General features: G+C 44.2%; 1 protein-coding gene and 1 long non-coding RNA gene across 8 annotated transcripts in view; one reads left to right on the plus strand and one right to left on the minus strand.

The window, feature by feature from the left end:
- AFF1 (ALF transcription elongation factor 1) overlaps positions 1-22,858 on the plus strand; it is a 208,967-nt gene that overhangs the window by 52,680 nt on the left and 133,429 nt on the right. Inside the window, exon 1 of one of the 7 annotated variants that reach the window (XM_053254857.1) lies at positions 17,052-17,268. The exons of 5 other annotated variants lie outside the window; for them this stretch is intronic. In XM_053254857.1, coding sequence (XP_053110832.1) covers positions 17,198-17,268 — 71 coding nt within the window. In that variant the 5' untranslated portion in view covers positions 17,052-17,197. Of the gene's footprint in view, positions 1-17,051; positions 17,269-17,526; positions 17,546-22,858 lie in introns of those variants that run through there. One more of the 7 variants, XM_053254859.1, reaches the window with a different exon arrangement.
- LOC128326944 (uncharacterized) overlaps positions 5,128-22,858 on the minus strand; it is a 30,906-nt gene continuing 13,175 nt past the window's right edge. The window contains exon 2 of the long non-coding RNA XR_008308354.1: positions 5,128-5,422. This is a non-coding gene — a long non-coding RNA (uncharacterized LOC128326944). The remainder of the gene's footprint in view (positions 5,423-22,858) is intronic.

A 22,858-nucleotide genomic window follows, 5' to 3' on the forward strand; every position in this document is an offset into this window, starting at 1 on the left:
GTTCCCAGTTTCACTTTAAAATGAGTCATTCTCACAAAAAATATGTATGAGCATACAGACATCTATACATTCATACAATATAATGTCTGAATAGGGCTCAGGTAAGAATTATTTGTTGTCCTTTTATACCAAGCAGAACTGCACTGGCTGGTATGTTTCCAAGCGAAATACGAAGTGCTGGTTATTTCCTGTGACAGCCCTCAACGGCTTGGGTCCATGATAGGGGTGAGCATGGAACCAGAAAAGTTGGTTTGGTTCAAATTCGAGCCTGGCTTGATCCAAGTCGGCTCGCACACCCCTATTCCTGGGTACTTAAGAGAGCACCTTCTCTGTCATGAACCCTGTTGTCTGTTGAGGTCATCTGGAGAGGTCAGGTTATGGTTGCCATCGGCGAATCGGGACCAAGCCTTCTCTGTGGCTGCCCTGGGGCTTTGGAATATTCTCCCTGTCAAAATAAGAGCATCTCCATCTCTGATTGTTAAACCTTTTTGTTGTCTCCCATGAGAGTGTGTGAACTTTTTTATTCTGTGAAAGTATTTTAATTGTTTTTACTCTGTTTTATATTTGTCATATTTTATATTGTGCACACCTCCTAGAGAAATACATATCAGGCAGTATAAAAATATGATAGGTTGATGAATGTGTAGGTGTGTATGGGCAGATGAGCTAGAACGTTTGGGTGTGTGGACTACTAACTTCTGTGGAATTGTGTGTCAGTAAAGTTGTCTGGCATGTGAGTGTGGAATTGGCCAGCAAGGACTTTTTGCTAGGACTGAGAAGTCATCTAGGTTTCTTCTGCTGAACGTCTGCTAGTGGAAGTTCTGTGCCTGAAATTATTGTGCTGTGCCTGAAGCGAGATAGCTTATTCTGGCATTGTTCTTTTCAACTCCGATAACGGCAGGGCCTTGAGTGTTATCTGGGAGGGAGGGTCTCCCAGGCAGTATTTCTGGTTCACACCCAGAGTGAAGTAATTGGCACAGAAATTTTGCAAGTAAGTGATACTGCTTGTTTTTTGAGTTGGAGCTTTATTTAAATTTCTATAGGTAAGGCTAGAAAAAAGTCTATTCCTATAGGAGTAGGCTACGAAATAGTTTCTTTTGATCTACTTTTTTGTTTTTAAAATTGTCTTAGCAGGAAGCCACACATCTGAGAAACCATTTTTTTTGTGGGGGGGATGCCACCATGTGCCCTAAAAAAACAAAACCCCCAGTATTCATCTGTATACCTAAAGTGGGGCAGTGAAATGGATACTTGCTCTAAAATGTCTGTAGACCATGGTTTGCACTTTATGGCTGGGTCAATGACATAAATTGAGATATCTGAGATTCTGCTTCTTGTGGTAGCAAGCATGACTTGTCCCCATAGCTAAGCAAGGGCTGCCCTGGTTGCCTATGAAAGGGAGACCATATGTGTGAGCACTGTAAGATATTCCCCTCCGGGGATGGAGCCACTCTGGGAAGAGCAGAAGGTTCCAAGTTCCCTCCCTGGCTTCTTCGAGATAGGGCTGAGAGAGACTCCTGCCTGCAACCTTGGAGAAGCCACTGCCAGTTTGTGAAGCCAATACTGAGCTAGCTGGACCTCTGGTCTGACTCAGTATATGGCAGCTTCCTATCTTCCTATGTGTATTTTTGAAGTTAACTGGAGCCCTATTCAGACATGGTTACACATGTGCTCAGATGCCAGTGCACATTTGCACATTGTGTGCATACAGTCATTCATTTTAAAAGTGGACTCGAGTATAAGCCCCCTCAAATGCAAGGTAAAGATAGAAAATGTACTGCTGTACATGCATCCAGTATAACATGAATTATGTGCGCATAGATTAGAGGTGTGCACGAATGGTTCATTACTAAACCGGTTTGCTGCCGAACCCCTTTGCCTTGAACTGGGTTGGTTCAAAGGTTTGATTGTGGACCAAACTGGGGGCAGACATTGCTCGTGTGGTTTAGGAAATGGTGTGGTTTTAGGAAACAGTTTGCGAGGTGGTGGAGCGGTTCTAGTGTCCATGCATGCGCGGACACCATGCAAATGGCTTCTGCATTCGTGGAGGCCGGAACCACTGCTCCAGTGTGCAAGCAGTTTCCTAAAGAAGGCAGAGCATATACTTGGGCCACGCTAAGGAGGGTGAGCAGTGGCGACAGCAGCCACACTGGCTGTGTAAGGATCTTACTACCTCCCTGGCCACCCCCACCCAGCCTCCCCTTACCGTTGCCAAGTACCCCTGTACTTGTAAAGGAAAATCCTCACTGGATTCCCCCTATAAAGTATATTAGCCGCCCAAACTGCCAAACCAGTTCGGTCAAACGGACCAGACCGGCCAGTTGGTTCAACTTAACTGGTTTGGCAGCACGCAGTTCAGCTCTGATTCGAACTAAGCTGCCTTTTTTGGTTCGTACACACCCCTAGTACAGATCTGTACATGCATACACTGTACACATATTTTATGTTGAACATAATGCAGTATGTGAGTTGGGCCAGGGTGTGCATGTGATACATCCTTGGGAGAGTAGATGATTGGGAGTTCCATATAAGAGGAGGATATATTTAGATATATAATATAAATATAAATAGATGTATATTTGGGAGAAGAAAAACATGCCACGATACGGCAGCTGGCCTATTTGCCAAGAAGGTTTCAGTAAAGTACAACCTACACATCTGATACTGAAAACAGTCATTGAATGAGCAGAAACATCTACATTCTGGAAAGAGGCTTTTCTAAGAACCTTTGTTCCAAGTTAGGTTATCAAAAAGGGAAACAAAAGCATGGTAGCTGAAAAAAGTTAGAAATAATCAGGTAAGCGATTCATTATAAAAATGCACATTAGAACACAAGAAGAGCTCGGTTGTCTCACATTAAATGTTGATCCTCCCCACTTTATTTCCCCAAAGCAGGGCTTGAAGGCCATAACTGCTGCTCTTCTTCCTGCAGTACCTGGTATGCAGGGGTATTCTGCAGGCCTTGGCAAATTTTCTGCGGGCCTAGGGGCCAGCTCCAAAAGTTGGGAGCTAGTCACTGGACCTTTAACAAAATCATTTAGTGGCAGGCATTGTGCAGTAGCCAGAGTGGAGTGTAAATGGGCTCCTCTTTATATCTGTTGCAAGTTACATACTTGGAACAGAAACACGGCTGCCTTGGGCAAACAAAGATTTTATTAAATAATCTCACCTTTTGTACTCCACCTAGAGATGTACATATCAGGCGGTATAGAAATATGATGAATAAATAACATAAATATCCTAGTCTGGGCGCCGTGGTTACATTTCTCGGCACCATGGCTCTTAGCGCCTGGGATTTGTTAAACCCTGGTATACTGCCTTTGAGCATGGAGGTCACTGTTCTGATGAACAGATGGTACATCTCTTCCATGCATTTGTCTTTAAAGCCAACTAATTAAATTAAATTGATGCCACCTAAACTGGTGACCATTGCTTCACCCCATGGCAGCAAATTCCACAGATTAAATATGCATTGTGTGAACAAGATCTATCTTTGGTCTTTCCTGAATTTCCTAGCTATCAATTTTGTTTGATGATCCTGAGTTCTGGTTTTGTGGGTTTTGTCCCCACCACCTTTTTATGAATCTCTATCAGAACCATCCCATTACACACACACACACACACACACACACACACACACACACACACACACCCATTCCCCAGTTTAGAATTTCAAAATCTTAGGTGGATTCCTAACAAAACATAATAGGTGAGTTGTCCCTGCAGAGTGCTGTACAAGGAGCAGGAGGCGAATGTGTCTCACTCATCTTTGAATTTACACGTTTGTCTGCCTGATGGTATATAGGAAACGTGTTGCCTTATCAAGGCTTTCTTTTAATGGTTGTTATAGTGTTGCACAGTGGGAAAATGACTTGACTAGCAAGCCAGAGGTTGCTGGTTCTAATCCCTGCTGGAATGTTTCCCAGACTATGGGAAACACTTATATCGGGCAGCAGCGATATAGGAAGATGGTGAAAGGCATCATCTCACACTGCACGGGAGATGGCAATGATAAACCCCTCCTGTATTCTACCAAAGAAAACCACAGGGCTCTGTGGTTGCCAGGAATCAAAATTGACTCGATGGCACACTTTACCTTTATAGTGTGAGGTTAAGCTTTCAGAGCCCTTGGAAAGAGAGTGCTGGACTAAATGGACCAGGGAGGAGAGCTGGTCTTGTGGTAGCAAGCATGAATTGTCCCCTTTGCTAAGCAGGGTTCACCTTATTTGCATTTGAATGGGAGACTCCATGTGTGAGCAGTGTAAGAAATTCGATGGGGCTGCTCTGGAAAGAGAACCTGCATGCTTACATGCAGAAGGTTCCAAGTTCCCTCCCTGCTATTTCCAAGATAAGGCTGAGAGAGATTCCTGTCTGCAGCCTTGGAGAAGCTGCTGCCGGTCTGTGTGCACAGTACTGAGCTAGATGAACCAATGGTCTGACTTGGTATAAGACAGCTTCCTATGATCCAGCAAGGCATTTTTAATGTTGTGAAAATCCTGACTTTAAAAAAAATAAATCATCCTGTTTAGAGGATGAATCAGAATTGGAAATGATAAAGTACATTTTGTTTCCCTGCACTGACTCTTCCCTTGACTTGATCTCCTGTTTCTCTTGAATCCAGTAGTATGGTCATAATGCTGTTTTTTTTAGTCTGAATATAATCTCATTAATATGCTGCAAGGGAATCTTGAGGACTGTTTAAAGGCTGTGTGTGTGTGTCCATGATTGAAGGGGTGAGTCAATGGAATCACTGAGAAATTCTGCAATGAGAGAAAATCCTTGCTCTGTAATGGACATGCTGAAAAGGACACCTTATTTCCAGTTAATGTAATTCCAATGACTCATACACTGAGGCTTAAAGCGTGATAGGCTGATAACTTATCCAGACAAAAGCTCACTGGGGAAAATGGTATCAATTTCAGGGTATTTCCATTTACAACAACAAAATATCACCAAGTAATATGGTTGATGATGAAGCTGATCATAGGTAAGCTGCCATATTGCCTCCCTCATTAATGAAAAGAGTATAAACTAAGAGTAGCTTCAAATGTGAAGCCTAGCTCTACTGCTCCAGTACCGAAAGGGGAACTCGGCAACAGAATAAAGCCAATACGTGCAAGAAAACAATTTATTGAAACTCAAGTTTTAATTTTATCAGGATTCCATGTTTCAAGCTTTCGCACTCTTCTTCATGGGATTGTTTCAAACTTTGGCAATCTTCCTCATGGGAAACTGAAAGGTAGTGCACAGTTAGTAAAGTCTTTCCATACATGCACTGGTTAGAGATATTAAAATTATGGCACATCTGAAGCTGGTGTATCCTCCATATGTGAGGAGTCCTCTTGAATGATACACTGGAGATGCAAGCAGAAGTCTTGTGCATCTGTTTATCAGAATCTTCTTATAACTCCCTAAAGCTGATCTAATTGAATAGCAAGAAAGGAGGATTAACTTGGTATAAGTCTTGTTCATGAGAAACCATGTTGTTAAAACAAAATCCACTGGGAACAAGAATACAGAACACATCTTAATTGCTGTAGCTTCCTAGCCTTAAGTATTGAGAGGGCTGCCTGGCCGGCCAGATATATCCCACCTCACTTGGGGGATGGAGCTATAGCTTAGTGGTAGAGCATCTGCTTCATGTGCATAAGGTCCCAAGTTCAGTCCCTGGCAGCATCTCCAGGTAGGGCTGGGAAAGACTCCTGCCTGAAATCTTGGAGAGACACTGCCAGTCAGTGCAGAGAGTACTGAGCTCGATGGACTCATGGAGAGCATGCTCATACCTAGTCCTGATGGCCAAGGAAGAGGGGGACAAGGGACAGGGGCATGGGGAAAGATGGTGGCCAAAGTGAACTGACTCATTGTAAGGCAGGTTCCTATATTTCTCTTTGGACACCATCTTTCCCTATGCCCCTGTCCCTTGTCCCCCTCTTCCTTGGCCATCAGGACTAGGTGTGAGCATGCTCTCTGTCAGTCTTGCAACTCTCCCAGCAGAGGGTTATGCTGTGTTTCTTGTGGTGGCGGAGAGAGAGAACACAGCTCTGGTTGCTGTGCCTAGGAGTCGAACAAGTAGGTCTGTATCGGTAGAGGGTGGGCGTTTGCCATGGAAGAAGTTGCTCCACGTAAGTGGCAAAGTGCATGGCTAAGACTCAATAGATCATAATTATACCCATAATCCTTTTTTCATTGTGGAACCACATTGGCTGTATTTGTTATAATTCTGCTCATATCAGGGTGTGTGTGTGTTTTCTTGCTCGAAGACTCAAAAGACTGCTAGCATCCCTATGCAATAACATAGACGGATAGAAAGCAGCATATTTAAGAAATGTCATCTTCAAACACTTTTATTGCTAATTTTTTGTTTCCTTGGTGCTGAATTTAGGCATCTCTGTTTACAACTTGGAATATAGTGTGTGTTCACAGAGCATGGATGTCGCTGAGTGCTAGTCGGAAACACGCAGCAAATATGATCAAAATTAAATGGTTTTGTTCCCTAATCTTGTTTTCTATCATGATAACATTGAAGAACGTGTATTGTACAAGTGTAGTAGTTTTTGAAATGTTACCCACTTAGTAAACTGCATTTGTATAAACAACCATAGAGCCCATGTGACCTTTGGACAGGAAACAAATGTTGATGTTCATCATATTTTTAGCTTCTTAAAAAGCTAGAAAGCAGTCACAGCCTGAAGGGTAACCTAACTGATTGGAACACATCTCCTTTGTTGCAAAATAGCAGAAATGTAGTTGAAACTTTGAAACACTGGAATGCTTATGCAACTTTTACTTTAAAAAAGAGGTCATAGAGCAGTTAGTCCTCTGGCAGCAAGACTGTATTTCTCTCCCCCCTCCTCCACCCACCCCCACAATTTCATGGGTTGGGATAACCTGCTGTGGGCACAGAACTGGAACTCTCCCAAGTTGAATACAGCTCTCCAGCTAGATATTGTGGCTGGCTTTTTGCTGCCTGCCTAAGACTGCAAAAGCAGAAGGTATGTTGAGTTTCCAGTGGTCCATCCTATATAGCCAGCGGGCTGTATTTGTCCTTAACAGTTTTGTGCAGGTCTGTACTGAGGATAAAATGCACAATTCTGCTGTGTAGAAAGGCTTCTCTTGCAGCAATGGCCCTCTGTCAGTGTTTTAAGAAATAAAAAATTAGAAGTGATTACTTGAGTGATAGTATTGTGCATACCTTTATTGTTTTGTTTTCAAGGCATACAAATGTAGAAAAGTGTGATTTTGTTGTTGTTCGTACATTTGACATGATGGCTACCAGGACAGGGCATCCTTTGGATAACAGTATCTGAATTTTGAATAGGACCTGTTCTCCTTCACGTTTGGTTGTGTGAATTGTGAGGCCTCGGTTCTAGGTGTTTTGATGGCAGAGATGGAGCTGGGAAACGCCAAACACTTGAGAAACTTGGAAGGACTGTTCCTCCACTATCCTTGCTTCTCCTCTTTAAAACTGCGCATATCTTCCAGTGTTTTTCAATTGTTTGGTGACCCAAATTCTCAAACTGGGCCTGCTTTTTAATGTCTGCTTTGGCCCCAACTCAGCTCATGTCAGTTATGTTGCTGTAGGGCTGCCATTTCTCACCTGTGCATGATACACAGTTTGGGACTAGTGTTAACTTAAACTCGAGGCATGAAGCCTGCATATTGCCTGATATGAGTTCGATCAGCCGGGAGGCGGGGAGGAGGGCTCTGCAATTGACCCTCGTGTATCTCAGGAAGCCTGGGTTCCTGATCAACAAAGAGAAGAGCCAGTTCCTGCCTTCCCAACAACTCTGACATTTGGGGGTGATCATCGACACAACAAGGCCCTGGTTCTTCCTTCCTCCAGACAAGATGCTAACATTAACAGTACTCACCAGGGAGGTGCTATGGAGCAAATCAATGGACCTCCTTCAGCTAGCTCGCCTGTTGGGCTTGATGGTGGCAGAAACTGAATCAGTGGCATGCATCAGATTACATCTCTGGCCCTTACAGTGGTCATGACTCCCCTACCAATTGCAGATTGCGTACAAAGACCAGAGATGCATTCGACTCATGGAAACCTTAAGAAACTCTTTTTGTTAGAGGACCCTTCCTGGGAATCTCTCCAAGGGGAACCCCTTCTCTGAACCTCACAGAACACTCGTAACCACAGATGTGAGTCTGAGTGGCTGTGGGGTGCACTGTTTACACTGCCATGCCCAGGGTTTGTGGACCCCGGAGGAACAGAGAAACAATGTAAACTGGTTAGATCTTTGGATGGTCTACCTGGCCCTATTGGTGTTCAGAAATGTACTGAAAGGGGCCAAAGTGCTAATCAAGACAGACATATCTCCACCATGCATATCAACCGCCAAGAGGTCCAAATCTTTACACCTGCTTGCATCTATCACGATCCAGTGGGCAGAGGAGCATCTGGAATCGATTGAGGCACACCATTTCAACACGGAGTCCAACTTACAGGTGGATTGGTTTAGTCACCAGGACATACACCCTGCAGAATGGAATCTCTACCTTCAAGTATTCAGCTGCATGAGTCAACAGTTGGGGCTCCCCCATATCAGTTTGTTTGTCTCCCCTGGGAACATGAAACTACACAGATGAGTCTCACGTTTTCCAGCATGGGGTGCAGAGATGGTGGACTCATTATCAATCCCATGACCTCCATTGTTACTGTATGCATTTCCCCCGACACATCTCCTGGCACGATGTATCAGATAGCTACGTTCCTCCAGGTCATCTTTGATACTGATAGCTCCATACTGGCCCTGGAGGCTGACAGTGGACCTGGCGGTGGAAGGTCCGATCCACTTACTGGTCAGGGAGGATCTATTGTCACAGGGACCTATTTCCCATCCAGATCTAGGTTGGTTAAGGCTGATCACGTGGAAGCTGAAAGGGACTTCATAACTTCTTAGGGTCTGTCACAGGAAGTAGTGATAATGATCCTTGCATCTTGCAAGCCACTGACAAACCACATATATCAGACTACATGGAGGAGTTTCCTGCACTGGGCTCCAGGCAAGTTTTACAAGTACGTGATTATAAACTTACTGGCATTTCTTCAGAAGGGGCTGTCCTTACGGTTAAAGGTTAATACCTTGAAAAGACAGGCTACATGCCTTAGACCAGGGCTCCTCAACTTGGGCCCTCTTGCAGATGTTGGCCTACAATTCCCATAATCCTTGGCTATTGACTGCTGGGGCTGGGGATTATGGGAGTTGTCGTACAAAAACAGCTGGAGGTCTGAAGGTGAGCAGCCCTGCCTTAGACAGATGCTGTTTTCAGATGGTCCTGGGATAGCCGTCTGTCATCTGTTGCTACAGAAGTTCCTCCCGGGGGGCTACACATCTCTCCTCTCCAGTATGACATAGATTTTCGACATGGGATTTGCATATGGTTCTTCGTACTGTTCACCAGCCGCCGTTTGAACCACTGTGTAATGCACTGCTACAAATTGTCAGTGAAGGTGGTGTTCCTTGTAGCGTTCCATCAAGGGGCCAAGTGTTTGAGTTACAGCCACTTTCAGTGGAGGAACTGTGTGTGTTTTCCAAAGATGTGCTGCACCTGATTCCTGACCCATCTTTTGTCCTGAAGGTCAACTCAGTGTTCCATGGGTCTGAGGACATTACCTTGCTTCTTTCCCAAACTGCAACATGACAAGGAAAAACAATAGCATAAACTGGACGTTTGCAGGGCGCTGCACATCTGCTTAACTAGAACTGCATCACTTTGGCATTCTGACTCCCTGTTTGTCTCTCTTCAGAATCATACAATGGCTCATAAAGTCTCGGAGGCTACCATTGGTCACTGTGTGAAGTCATGCATTACACTGGTTTATGAACTACAACATCTGTCTGCACCAAGGGGTGTCACTGTGCACTCCACTAGGTCAGTGTCTACCTCTGCAGAATTCTCAACCAAAGCATCACTGGAGGAGATTTGTAAGGCTGCTACGTGGAAGTCCCCTTGCACTTTCCCCTGGCATTATAAACTGGACATGCATGCCTCTTCTAGAGAGGCATTGGGACGGAAGGTCCTGCGAAGGGTCCTATCTGGTAGGTTCTGGTCTGGGCTTGTTCCCTCCCATGGGTCTGAGTTGTATTACCCATGATGGGTGACCTCCTACAACAGCAGAGAAAGGAACATTGGTACTCACCATGAAGGTTTCTTTTTGTCAGTGTTACGGAGGCCGCCCATGCCCACCCAGGGTTGGGCCCAGACCTGCTGCCTAGGGAAGACATGGAGGGTTGCATTCTGGTTCTGTTTGCCCTCCTGTCTTCCTTGTTATCTTCTGCATCATACACTTTTTCTTTTCTTTTTGTGTGTGGCCAGTGTTCAGCCATGGTTTTTTCTATGTGTTTTATCTGTTGTGTTCTACTCAAGTTTCTGTGGCTCAGGCTTTTCAACGGACTAGAAGGTATCACCCTCTGTGGGCATACAGTGGTTTCTTCATTGGCATAAATCTTGCCTTCTGGAGCATGTTGGTGGGGATAACCCATGATGGGTGACCTCTGTAACACCAGCAAGAAGAAACCTTCATGGTGAGTCCCAATGTTCCCTTTTCATTTTCAAATGAAAAATGTTAGAACTTGTCTTAATCAACTGCACAGAAGATCTTCTAGTTCTTGTGCTTTTAAAGCTAAGCACATATGTAAGTGAAAAAGAAAAAAGACCAGAACTGTGAATGATAAAATTAGGCAAACAGGAAGATCTGTGGCCAAGATTGTTTTAAAAAGGAAAAGATAAATGTGAGAGGAAAAAAACATATCCTTTATTCGGTCAGAAGCTGATTCTCAGAACATGTAATTGAACTTATTATGAAAGCTGTTGAAAATTGGAAAAAACCCACTGCAAACTGAATCTTTTGCTTTGGCCTGCTTTTTATGCTTCTAACTTGAAACAAGTTTTTATCTCCTTATACCCTCTAAATTTATTTTTAAAGGCAATTATCTATTCAGTGTTTAAATTTAATGTCTTGAATAGACATAATTATGAAATGTCACCTGTTTCTGTTCAGGTCATTCGTGTTGTGCCTCTGCCTGTTTTCAGCTAGACCTATTTTATTGGGGTCAGTCCTCGCAGAAGCTGCTCTTGCCCAGACTTCCTTGAAATGGGAATAATGTAGATCTCCACAAGCTATAGGAGAAAGTAAGGAGTCCTATGTAAATATGCATGGTAGAAGAGAATGGGACTGTAGCTCAGTGGCAGAGCATCTGCTTTGCATGCAGAAGGTCCCAGGTTCAATCCTTGGCATCTCCAGGTAGGGCTGGGATGGGAAAGACTCCTGCCTGAAACCTTGGAGAAGCCGCTGCCAGTCACTATAAGCAACATTGAGCTAGATGAACTAATAGTCTGACTTGGTATAAGGCTGCTTCCTGTTTTCCTTAAAGGAGTAACCTCTGCAATTTCCTTCTGTGACAAACGGAATCCCCCTGTTTGTCTGGTTTCAACAACAAGTGTATGCATAGTAAGTACAATGCAACATGTAGGCTTTATGCCATGATTAGTGGTGCTAAAGATGTGTGATTTTAATCCTTAAATAATTGTAGTCAAGTGAAGAGGACCTTCAAGTAAGATCTTGCCACACGAACTCTGTTTGCAGAATAAACTTATCTTCAGAGTAAAAACCAAGCAATAGCTTGGCTGAGCTGTTAAGGTAGCACAAGGGAAATAGAGGAGAGTAAGCTTATTGTCTGTGCATGCTGGCTGTGTACGCTCCTGTATTAAAAAGAACAAGCCTCCTTTAGTGTTTGGGAAACAGTTGCACACAAGTATCAAGCTGTTGACCTCCTGATGCACGTACACTTGCTTTCAGAGGCATGCTCACCTCCATATGCAGGTATGTACTTGCTTGCATGTACAAATCTGCCTTTTTCCTCTGTTCTTCAAGAGCATCAGCTTATTTTGAAGTTGTGCAGAACAACAAGAAAATAGCTGTTGCTGGGAATGGGAAGGTGCTTCCTTCCACTTACTTGCTTGGAAGAGCAAAGAGAGACAAAAGGTATCTTCATTGCCCTGGGTTGGTTGCTGCTCTTATCTCCTGAAGCAGGCCAACGAGGTACAGCCTTAGGAATGCATCTAGCAGCTCCTAGGAGGGATGGGCAGGAGATGACAAGCTCAGTGGCAGAGTCTCTCTTTTGCACGCAGAAGGTCCCAAGTTCAATCCCTGGCATCTCCAGGTAGGGCTGGGAAAGACTTCGGCTTGAAATCCTGGAGATCTGCCAGTCAGTGTAGACAATACTGGACCAACTGTCTGACTCTCTGTAAGGCAGCTATAAGGCCGATGTTCCCTTGAAACTGGCAAAATAAAATGGACAAGATGCTCCCCTCCTACAGGCTTCTGGGGGAAGCCAGAAGGAATGCCCCACAATTTCTGGTGTACAGGAGAACTTCATTACTCACCGAGTTGGGGTGGATTTGGGAGGGTTCTGTTCCTTGCCTAATGCCGCTAGAAACGGAACCATGAGTAATGAGGCATTAGGGCTATGGGGAAAGCGGGGTAGGGTCTAGGGTGGAGGAAAAAAAATTTGAGTGGCAAAACGGCCCCAAAATGACCTGAAACACACTGTGGTGTGCTCTTCAGGTCCCCAAAGAGCAACATGCCCCCCCAAACCATGAAAAATCATGGGGAAAGTCTTTTTTTTTTTTAAGAGCCACAAAATGGCTCCTCCTGGGATCTGTGAAACAAAATGGTGGTTCCTCTAGTAAAAACAGATACATGGGTTTTAACACCTTCATATCCATGGATACTGAAAAAGGGTGTCGATAAGACACCCCACGAATAATGAGGTTCTCCTGTATATTTTTCCTAATACTATTGCATAAGAAAACATTTTATTGGCACTGTTCTGGAGCCCAGACAACTTATCAGCTTCTTTCCAGTTCAGTTTTCAGTGTACTGTCTTAGCCGAAGGCCATAACAATCAGCACAGAGAATACTATGCACAAATGACCAAAACAGAAAGTTACTTAAGATAAAAGTCATAATTCAAGTGTTAAGGCATCCAGTTGGGACTGGAGCAATCTTGTGTGATGTTTGAGAAGCATTAGGGCGGTGGTGGTGGGGCAAAACAAAACAAAACTCGCTGAACTCTGAATAGGAGAAGCCTGCACTCAGCAAGCTCCAGAGAAGAGTTTTGCTGCTGTGCTTGCCAGATTGTGGGCTCCAGTTCTACATTTTGGATTTGACCTGGATAACATAGGACAACAGTTTGTGCGTCTGACGAAGTGGGCTATGACCCACAACACTTGATGCAACAATAAATGTATGAGTCCTTAAGGTGCCACAGGATGCTTTGGCTGACATTTAGACTACACTGTGCTTGCACAAACAAAAGTGCAAGGATGTTGCACTAACCCTATGTGCTAAGTCAGGAGCTTGTGCTCTAGACTTGCGTTGTGCAAGCACAAACAAGATGGTGCGCCTCCTGCTGTGAAGCCTCTTCCTCATCGGCTTTGCAGGGATCTTTTGTGTAAGACTTTGCACAGCTAGGGGCTCTTTTGCATTAGCACAACTTTGCTGTGCAAGAGAAACGTTAGTCTGGATGCTGGCCTTTGGCCGGTGTTTATGAGCAGTTTTAAATTGTAGCTTGCTGAATTTTATTTGTGGGAAAGTTTTAAGGAAAGTTTCAGAAAGTTGTCTGAATTCACCTCCTAATGTTCAATTGTTTTAGTCAATGCCCCTCCCCCCCAATTTTGCAGTTAAGCATGAGTACTAAAAAGGGATAAGCATGTTTCTTCAGCAATTGATTGCAAAATAAGACACCCCCCACACCCTCTTTATTGATTTAGGTTACGAGACTAGGGCCCATCTGTAACCACCCCCACCCCCGCTTCCTTTAAAGCTCCCTGAGGGACTACCTCTGTTCCTTAGAAATCCCATACCTTGCTGATATTCCTTATGGAACTCCAGCTGCAGCCAGACCAAAAGCAGGATGTATAGCCTGCAATGGCACTTCTTATAAAGTTGCGGCACCTGCTTTTCTCATCATGCATCTGAGAGCTAAACACGTTTCAAAAAATACTGGAACTGTTCTTAATTTGCTGGCAAAATTCAGTCTATCCATCTTGTGGAACCAGATCTTGCAACTTTGCTAGTGCGTTTTGGATGTTGCAAGTTCTAAATAATATTTTAATATGCTAAGAGTGAGATGTTAATGTGCAACAGCAACCACAATAGTGTGTATGTTTGTGACCTCTGCATGTAAACATGTGTATTCTGGATTGGGGGAAATAGATATTTTGAAGTCAATATCTGTGGCAAAGCTTGGCCACAGAGCACATAAGAATGGCTTGCTCTCTATTGTGCTATAAATTCTTGGTTCACTGGTGCAGAGCAATCCTGTGCATGTGTTCTGGGAAGTAAGCCCAACTTTATTCAGCAGGATTTATTTCCAAGTAAGTATGCATAGGTTTTCAGCCTTAATGTAAAAAGAATGCATAAACAATGGGATGTTGCCATGTTGTTTGGCTTGTGAAGTTACATGTGACATCTGGTTTGTGGTGATTGGAAACAGTGTGTTGGATGACACACAGTGTTAGAATAGCAATCTCTGTGTGTGCGCCTTTCTGATGTATTATCATCTACTTTTTGTGTGTGTATGCCAAAATGATAAAAAGGTGTGCAGACATGAGAACCATTTATCAGCAGTGGCAAGGCATAAGAGGGCACTCTGTACTCTCTTTGTATGTGTGTAAATATGTGATATGACACCTGCAGACAGGAGGATAAAAATTCAGGGGATTGACTTTGGAGCTGCCTGGCTACATTTGGAGTAGGTCTGCAAAGGGGAAAAAAGGCATTTTTAAGAGAGAGCGGTGGGCAATAATTACATGCTGAGAATAACCAAGCTCTACTGGCCACTTCTCATCACCAAAAGGCTCATCTCCAATTCAGCTCACTTGATACAGCTATGATGGCTCAGGTTCCTCAGTTCTGTCAGAGCTAACTCTGCTTATTGAATTCAATTACCAAACATCACTGGGTGGCGGGGAGCAACACACACACACACACACACACACACACACACACACACACCGCCCAAGTGCTGAGAATCTATGTAGTGCTTTGGGCTTCCATTAAAAGTTTCTCCATCCAAAGCAGTTCTGGACATTGGGGGAGAGGATAAGAAGGGTTTTGCTAGATCATGCTAAAGATCCATACAGTATTGTCTAGCACAGGGATTCTCAACGTTGGTTCCCCAAATGTTATTGGACTTCAACTCCCATAATCCCCAACCAAAGGCCACTGGAGCTGGGGATTATGGGAGTTGAAGTCCAATAACATTTGGGGACCTATCGTTGAGAATTCCTGGTCTAGCATCCTGCTTCCCACAATAGCTAGCTAGATATCTCTGGAAAGCCCACAAGCCAGGTGTAATGCTACGAACTCCTTATGCTATCACCCCCACCCCAGCAACTGATATTCATACTGCCTCTGAACATGGAGGTTCCCTATAGCCAGCATGACTAATAGTGATCTATAGACCCATCCTTCGTTGATTTAGCAAATCTCTTTTTCAAGCCATCTAAGCTAGTGGCCATAATTGCAACTTGTAGCAGTGAGTCCTATTACTAAATTATGACTTATTCACAGAAGTCCTTCCTTCTGGTCTGACCTGAATCTACTGCCACTCTTTTTGATTGGCTGGCCCTGAGTTCTAGTATTATGATGGCCGTCGGTGGGGGGATGTTTTCTCTCACGTGTTCTCTCCACTTTCTCCACCTCATGCATGCCCCTTCCTAAGTGGGCTGGTTCAGATGAACACAGCCCAAAAGTTGGGGATGTGGGGAGAGCTGGTCTTGTGGTAGCAAGCATGACTTGTCTCCTTAGCTAAGCAGGGTCCACCCTAGTTGCATATGAATGGGAGACTAGAAGTATGAACACTGTGAGATATTCTCTTTAGGGGATGGAGCCACTCTGAGAAGGGCACCTAGGTTCCAAGTTCCCTCTCCGGCACCTCCAAGATAGGGCTGAGAGAGATTCCTGCCTGCAGCCTTGGAGAAGCTGCTGCCAGTCTGTGTAGACCAGAGATTCTCAGCGTTGGGTCCCCAGATGTTATTGGACTTCCAACTCCCATAATCCCCAACCAAAGGCTGGGGATTATGGGAGTTGAATAACATCTGGGGGACCCAACGTTGAGAATCCCTGGTGCAGACAATACTGAGCTAGATAGACCAATGGTCTGACTCGGTATACGGCAGCTTCCTATGTTCAGAAAGTGCACTCACCCTGACATCACTGGTGGGTGTCCTTTAATTGCATGAGGGGGTGATTCAGATGAACACCCCCTCCTTATTAAAGAACACCCTGAGAGTGCATCAGGAGACCCACTGGTGATTTCAGGGTGAGTATGCCCATTGTCTTTTTCTCTCCACCCCCCACAAACAAAGCCTGGCATTCTTTTTAGCCAAAGGCCATTTAGGCTAGGGATGATGAGGGGGGAGAAAGTTTGAGATTTCCTGCTTTAGTCTTTGCTCACAGGGAAAGTAGTCTTCCTTCCTCCTGAAGCAGAGGTAATAGGGCACTCTTGCAAGTTGTGCTTGGAAAGACTCCCAACCTTTCCCTCTGGGCGTGAAACCAGAGAGAAGAGGAGGGCCTGCAGGGCTGTGTTGCGAATGTGACGGATATTTATATTCCGCTTTTCAAACGTTCCCAAAGCGGTTTACATAGATATAAATAAATAAATAAAATGGACCTCTGTCCCCAACTGGCTCACAATCTAAAAAGAAACATAAGATAGACACCAGCAACAGCCACTTTATTGACGGCTACTAGTCGGAGGGCTGTAGGCCACCTCTAGCCTCTGGGGTGGGGTGCCTCTGGGTTCCAGTTGCCGGGGAGTAACAGCAGGAGAGAGGGCATGCCCTCAACTCCTGCCTGTGGCTTCCAGCAGCATCTGGTGGGCCACTGTGCGAAACGGGATGCTAGACCTTGGGCCTGATCCAGCAAGCCTGTTCTTATGTTTTTATGTTCACTGGAGGGATGCTGTGCTGGGGATGGATAGGGCCAGCTTCCTGCTAAATAAAGAGAACTGCCACTTTAAAAAGCCACCTCTTTGCTCAGTCAGCAGGGTTACCAAGCCTATGTGGTGTAACTTGCCTGGTCCTGTATAGAAAGCAGTGGAAAGTAAACGTTGGGAGGAAGGAGCCTTGGTGTACAGGCCATGTTAGGCCTAGGTTCCTTCGTTACTATGGCAACATGGCTGCCCCTTCCAAGGGACGATGCTGGCATAGGAAAGAACCCACCCAATGCTGGCATAGGAATGGCTAGTAAGTTTTCCTGTGTGAGCCAGGCACATGGGAGTGCTTTGCAATGGCAACCATGCTGCAGAGGTAATAGCTGGGCCTCAGAGTGATAAGGAGGGAAGAAGGCCAGTTCTGCTTAAACAGGGATAAACAGTTCTGCTTTAAGGAGTATGTGGTGTTGTCAGAGTGCCAAAACAACTTGTCAGCCCAGCCTTGGTATAACCAAGCACTTTGGTTTAGACTTGAAGAGATCCAGGTTCAAATCCATTTGCAGCCAAGGCAGCTGCCCTTAGGCTAAAAGGTAAGTGACTTGCCCAACCTATTTCACAGGACTGCTGTGAGGCTAAAGTAAGATAAGGAAGCATTGTAATTCATCCTGAGCCCAGAGCTGTTTTTGGAAAGGAATCTTGCTTATCTGATAAGTAGCTTGCACAACAGTTCAGTGTAAATAGTTGTTAAGACCAGAGGCTTTTGTATTGTGAAAAGTTGTGTGTTCTTTAATTTGCTGTAAAAACTGTGCGCATGAAACTCTTTCAAGTACCCAGAAGGAGGTAGAATAGTTCGTGTTCTGGTTTTCAGTCAAGGAACTTGGATCTGACATTGCAGCTATCTCTGGCTCAAAAACTGCACAAAAGTGCTGTGTCTATGAATTGCAGTGGGGTTTTCACTGGAGGTCATCTTTGCCAGCTGAATTGTGTCCTAAATCAAGAGACTGGTTGTTCCTAGGCACTGTACCCCAAATCCACGTACTTCATGCGAAGATATGAAGGAGAGCTGGTCTTGTGGTAGCAAGCATGACTTGTCCCCTTAGCTAAGCAGGGTCCACCCTGGTTGCATATGAATGGGAGACTTGATGTGTGAGCACTGGAAGATCTTCCCCTCAGGGGATGGAGCTGCTCTGGGAAGAGCAGAAGATTTAAAGTTCCCTCCCTGGTTTCTCCAAGATAGGGCTGAGAGCAATTCCTGCCTGCAACCTTGGAGAACCCACTGCCAGTCTGTGAAGAATATACTGAGCTAGATAGACCAATGGTCCGACTCAGTATATGGCAGCTTCCTATGTTCCTATACAATACTAGGTTGTTGAATGAGGTAGTTGATCCTTAAGGGATCCTGCAGGTTTATGAATGTTTCTCTCCCCCCCCCCCATTTGCCTAGCAGAAGGAAATCTGTATTTATATAGTTGACATCTTCAGGGTGTTGGCTCAATGACAATTATAGATCCTGGTTCTGGGGAAGATCAAGACCAAGGGGCTACTATTCCATGTGGGGTGCATATTGTTATGAGGGGAATGGCCTTCTGACATACTGTAGCAGTGTAATTTTATTGCTGTTGTGGGGCATTTCAAGCAATTAACAGATTATCCATAAGTGTAATGGCAGTGAGGTTTGACAGATAAATAACTGTGTGGCAAAACATGGATGTATTTTATTTTATTTTATTTTACATTTTATATCCCGCTCTTCCTCCAAGGAGCCCAGAGTGGTGTACTACATACTTAGATTTCTCCTCACTACAACAACCCTGTGAAATAGGTTAGGCTGAGAGAGAGTGACTGGCCCAGAGTCACCCAGCTAGTTTCATGGCTGAATGGGGATTTGAACTCGGGTCTCCCTGGTCCTAGTCCGGCACTCTAGCCACTACACCACGCTGTTTGGACAGGTAAAAAGTGAACTTGTTGTGCCAAATCAAATGAAATGTCATGACGTCAGTTGCTGAAAGATCAGTTTCTTCTGTGTGGCTTGAGAGTACAAGACATGAGGCTGTTTTATGGTCCTAGTCCAGTAATACAACTTTCTGCTAGCCTGGGGGAAAGAAGTAGTTGCCCACTGGCAAGCAGACAAGTGGCAGAACCTAGCTTCTCATTCTGGATATCAGAATGCTAGTTTTTGGAGTTGGAGAGAGTACTGTATCGCTGGCACTGCTGGATTTTTGGCCCTTTAAAATCAAGCGGTACAGCCTTGCTTGCCCTTTAACATGATTTCAAAGTTTTCTTTAAAAATGGGAGAGGCTAGCCAGGGTAGCTCTCAAGAGTTATTTCCAGCCTGCAGAATCACATTGCATTTGTTTCCCTGGGCTGAAGAATGCCATAGGGCTATTCTGCTTGCTGCTTCTGATTGGAGACTAAGCTGACTGCTGTGCTCTTTCTGATTGGGATAAACAGATCGTCAAGTAAGTCTTCTCTAGCTGTTGAGTTTTGGTTGAATAGTAAAGAAATCCTTCTCACTGTAAACACAACTGGGCATTGTGATTTTAGTATTGCTCATGTATGCAACATTTTTTCAAAGCTCTTTATACGACTATGTTGTCCTCAATGAATCTAGTATTTTACTGATGTGGGAAAATGAAGTTAAGAACATAAAAACAGTCCTGCTGGATCAGGCCCAAGGCCTATCTAGTCCAGCATCTTGTTTCATGCAGTGGCCCAACAGATGCCTATAAGAAGCCCATGGGCAAGAGGTGAGGGCATGCCCTCTCTCCTGCTGTTGCACCCCTGCAACGGGTATTCAGAGGCATCTTGCCTCTGAGGCTGGCGGTGGCCTATAGCCACCAAACTAGTAGCCATTGAGTTGTGTCATATAGTGATTTGCCTCGTGAGTTAATTGCCAGTGGCTGAACTAGAACCCAGATTTCCAGGTCTGTCTCTCTCTCCTCTATGTTGCATGAGTTTCAAGGAAGCTATGGAATGCCACCCTATAGACCAGGCCTGCTCAACTTCGGCCCTCCTGTAGATGTTGGCCTACAATTCCCATAATGTGGGAATTATAGTGCTATGATTCTATTGGCCACTGTGGCTGAGGATTATGGGGGCTGTAGTCCAAAACATCTGGGGGGCCTAAGTTGAGCAGGCCTGCTATAGATCATGGGTAGGCAATCTTGGCTCTCCAGCTGTTGAACTACAACTCCCATCATCCTAAGCTAAATTCTGAGTAAGGCTGATGGGAGTTGTAGTTCAACAGCTGGAGAGCCAAGATTGCCTAAGACTGATATAGAAACTTATTTGCATGAGGCTGATTGAGATTTATTTGCAGAACAATGATAAAGACGCTTACCTCACCAATGTGAGGTAGACACTCACTCTACTGGTGTATTTGTCAAGACTGGAAAATTGCTCCGATTCATAAATATTTGGTTGTACCTTTTCTGAAATGTCTTTTTTGGGGATGACATTTGCAAATGAATCAAGGGGCAAAGGGTGGCAGAACTAAGAAATCACTGTGGGAACCCTTTTAGCAGTTGTGTGTGTGTGTGTTTGTGTGTGTGTGTGTGTGTGTGTGTGTGTGTGTACGTGTACAAGCAGAATGCCTGCCATTATGATGAGGGATGGGTTCAGAAGGAATGCCTCTCTATTGCAGGAACCCTGTGTATTTGTTTGTTTGTATACCGTACATAATCATGGTGTGTTTTGGACATGTTGCAGCTCACTTCTGCTCCTTTTCATTTGAAACTGTGCTGCCCAGTTTCAGGTGGGGAGTGTTGCATTTGCCCTCTGAAACAAGGTACCCGTGTACAGTACTGTAGAGTAATTTACCATTCCCATTACTGCAGGTGTTTTATAAGCGATTGTTTGGATGCTATGATTCTTATTATTTAATTTTCTGACTCCTGCTGGTTATTTATTTTTGGTGCTTTATTTTTTTATTTATTGTTAGAGTTGTATACCACTTTTCATTAAAATAATCTCAAGGCAAAACGTTTAAAACAATATAAAAACTATTAAACAATTACAGAATAAAAATATTAAATTGGAATATAAAAATACAAATTCTGTGAACTGAGCAAAGAGGCATCTTTTAAAAGTGGTGATTCTCTTTATTGAACGGGGGAGAGCAACTGGCCCTATCCATCCCCAGCACAGCATCCCTCCAGTGGCTGTTGCTGGTCTCTCTCTCTAAGTTTCTTTTTAGATTGTGAGCGCTTTGGGGACAGGGAGCCCCTTTTATATATTTATATCTATGTAAACCACTTTGGGAGCTTAGTTGAAAAGCTGTGTATAAATATTTGTTGCATTCATAATTAAAAGTTTAAAAAACACAACCATAAAATGCAGAGCAGCAGCAGCAAAAAAACATTCATATAAAAGCCTGGGTAAAAAGCCAAGATTTCACTTGGTTTCTAAAAACTGTGATGGAGACAGAGGAGCAAACACCCACCGGGAGAGCATTCCAAAGTCTGGGGGCAGTAACTGAGAAGGCCCTGTTCTGTGTGCATGACAGCCAAGCCTCCTTCATTACTGGCATGCGGAGCAGAGCCCCCTCTGATGACCTTGTCAAGCAGGCAGAAACCCTGGGAGCAGGCAGTTCTTCAGATATCCAGGACCCAAACAATTAAGGGCTTTAAAGGTCAAAACCAGCACCTTGAATTGGACCAGAAAATAAATTGGCAGCCAATGTAGTAGCTCTTTCAAAATGGGTGTAATATGATCCCCGAGGGCAGTTGCGGATAAAATCCTGGCTGCCTCATTTTGTACTAGCAGCAGTTTCCGAATATTCTTCAAGGGTAGCCCCACATAGATCGTGTTACAGTGATCCAACTTTTGCTGCTTCTGGGTTTATATGTATTTGACATTATATATTTCTTGACTCTTTGTTGCTATTTTTATTATTACTACAGAAATGTTATATTTTTGAGACACTTGCATCTTTTTTTAGCCTGCTTTCCTTAAAGTAAGCTTATGAGATCACCCGACATTCATTCTCTCTCTGTATGTGTGTGTCTATGTCAACTTCGCAACGCCTGGACCAGTATGAACCAAATTGGGCACAGTTGTAGGGACACCTCAACAGCATAGTTTGTGATGATGTCATCTACTGCAATTCAAGATGGCGGACGCATACATGTTTGAGGCACAAGTGGGCTAACTTGTTAACCACCTAGCTGAATTGAACCAAATTTGCTACAGCTGCAAGGATACCTCAGTGGCATAGTTTGTAATGATGTCATCCACCCCAATTCAAGATAGCACATGCGTGAACAAGGCGCAAGTGGACTAAGTTATGGACTGCCAAACTGGACCAAATTTGCTACAACTGTAGGGACACATAGGGACTCCTGAATGGCATAGTTTGTAATGATGTCTTTCAACCCTATTCAAGATGGCGGATGCTTGAATGTTTTAAGTGCAAGTGGGCTAACTTGTGGACCCTCTAACTGATTTGAACCAAATTTTGTACAGTTGTAGTGAGTGACACATAGGGACACCTCCATGGTGTAGTCTGTAATGATGTCATCCACACTGGTTCAGGGTGCTGGATGTACGTGAGAATGTTTGAGGGGCAAGTGGACTAACTTGTGAAGATGGTAATTACAAAGTAGGCAGATTAGTTCTTGCCAGAACAACTTGTTGATATTGTCTTAATCCTTACTGTTAGCTGCTTTGAAAATTCTGGTATAAATAGATGATAAAAATAAAATTATGATGATTTGCTAATATAGGAGAAAGGAAACCCTGCCCCATGTTGAGGTGGCATAAAAATTCCAAAAAACCCTGGTATCTGGGATAAGGGGCATTGCTTCCATGCCCCCTCAGGTTCCAATTTGCTTGCTCATCCTGTAGAAATTAGTGGGAGTTCTAGAGAAACAAGACCAGTCCTACCTGTACAGTCCTGTCCTTTC

The sequence above is a fragment of the Hemicordylus capensis genome, chromosome 5, assembly GCF_027244095.1.
Source record: "Hemicordylus capensis ecotype Gifberg chromosome 5, rHemCap1.1.pri, whole genome shotgun sequence".
In the NCBI taxonomy this organism is placed as follows: Eukaryota; Metazoa; Chordata; class Lepidosauria; order Squamata; family Cordylidae; genus Hemicordylus; species Hemicordylus capensis.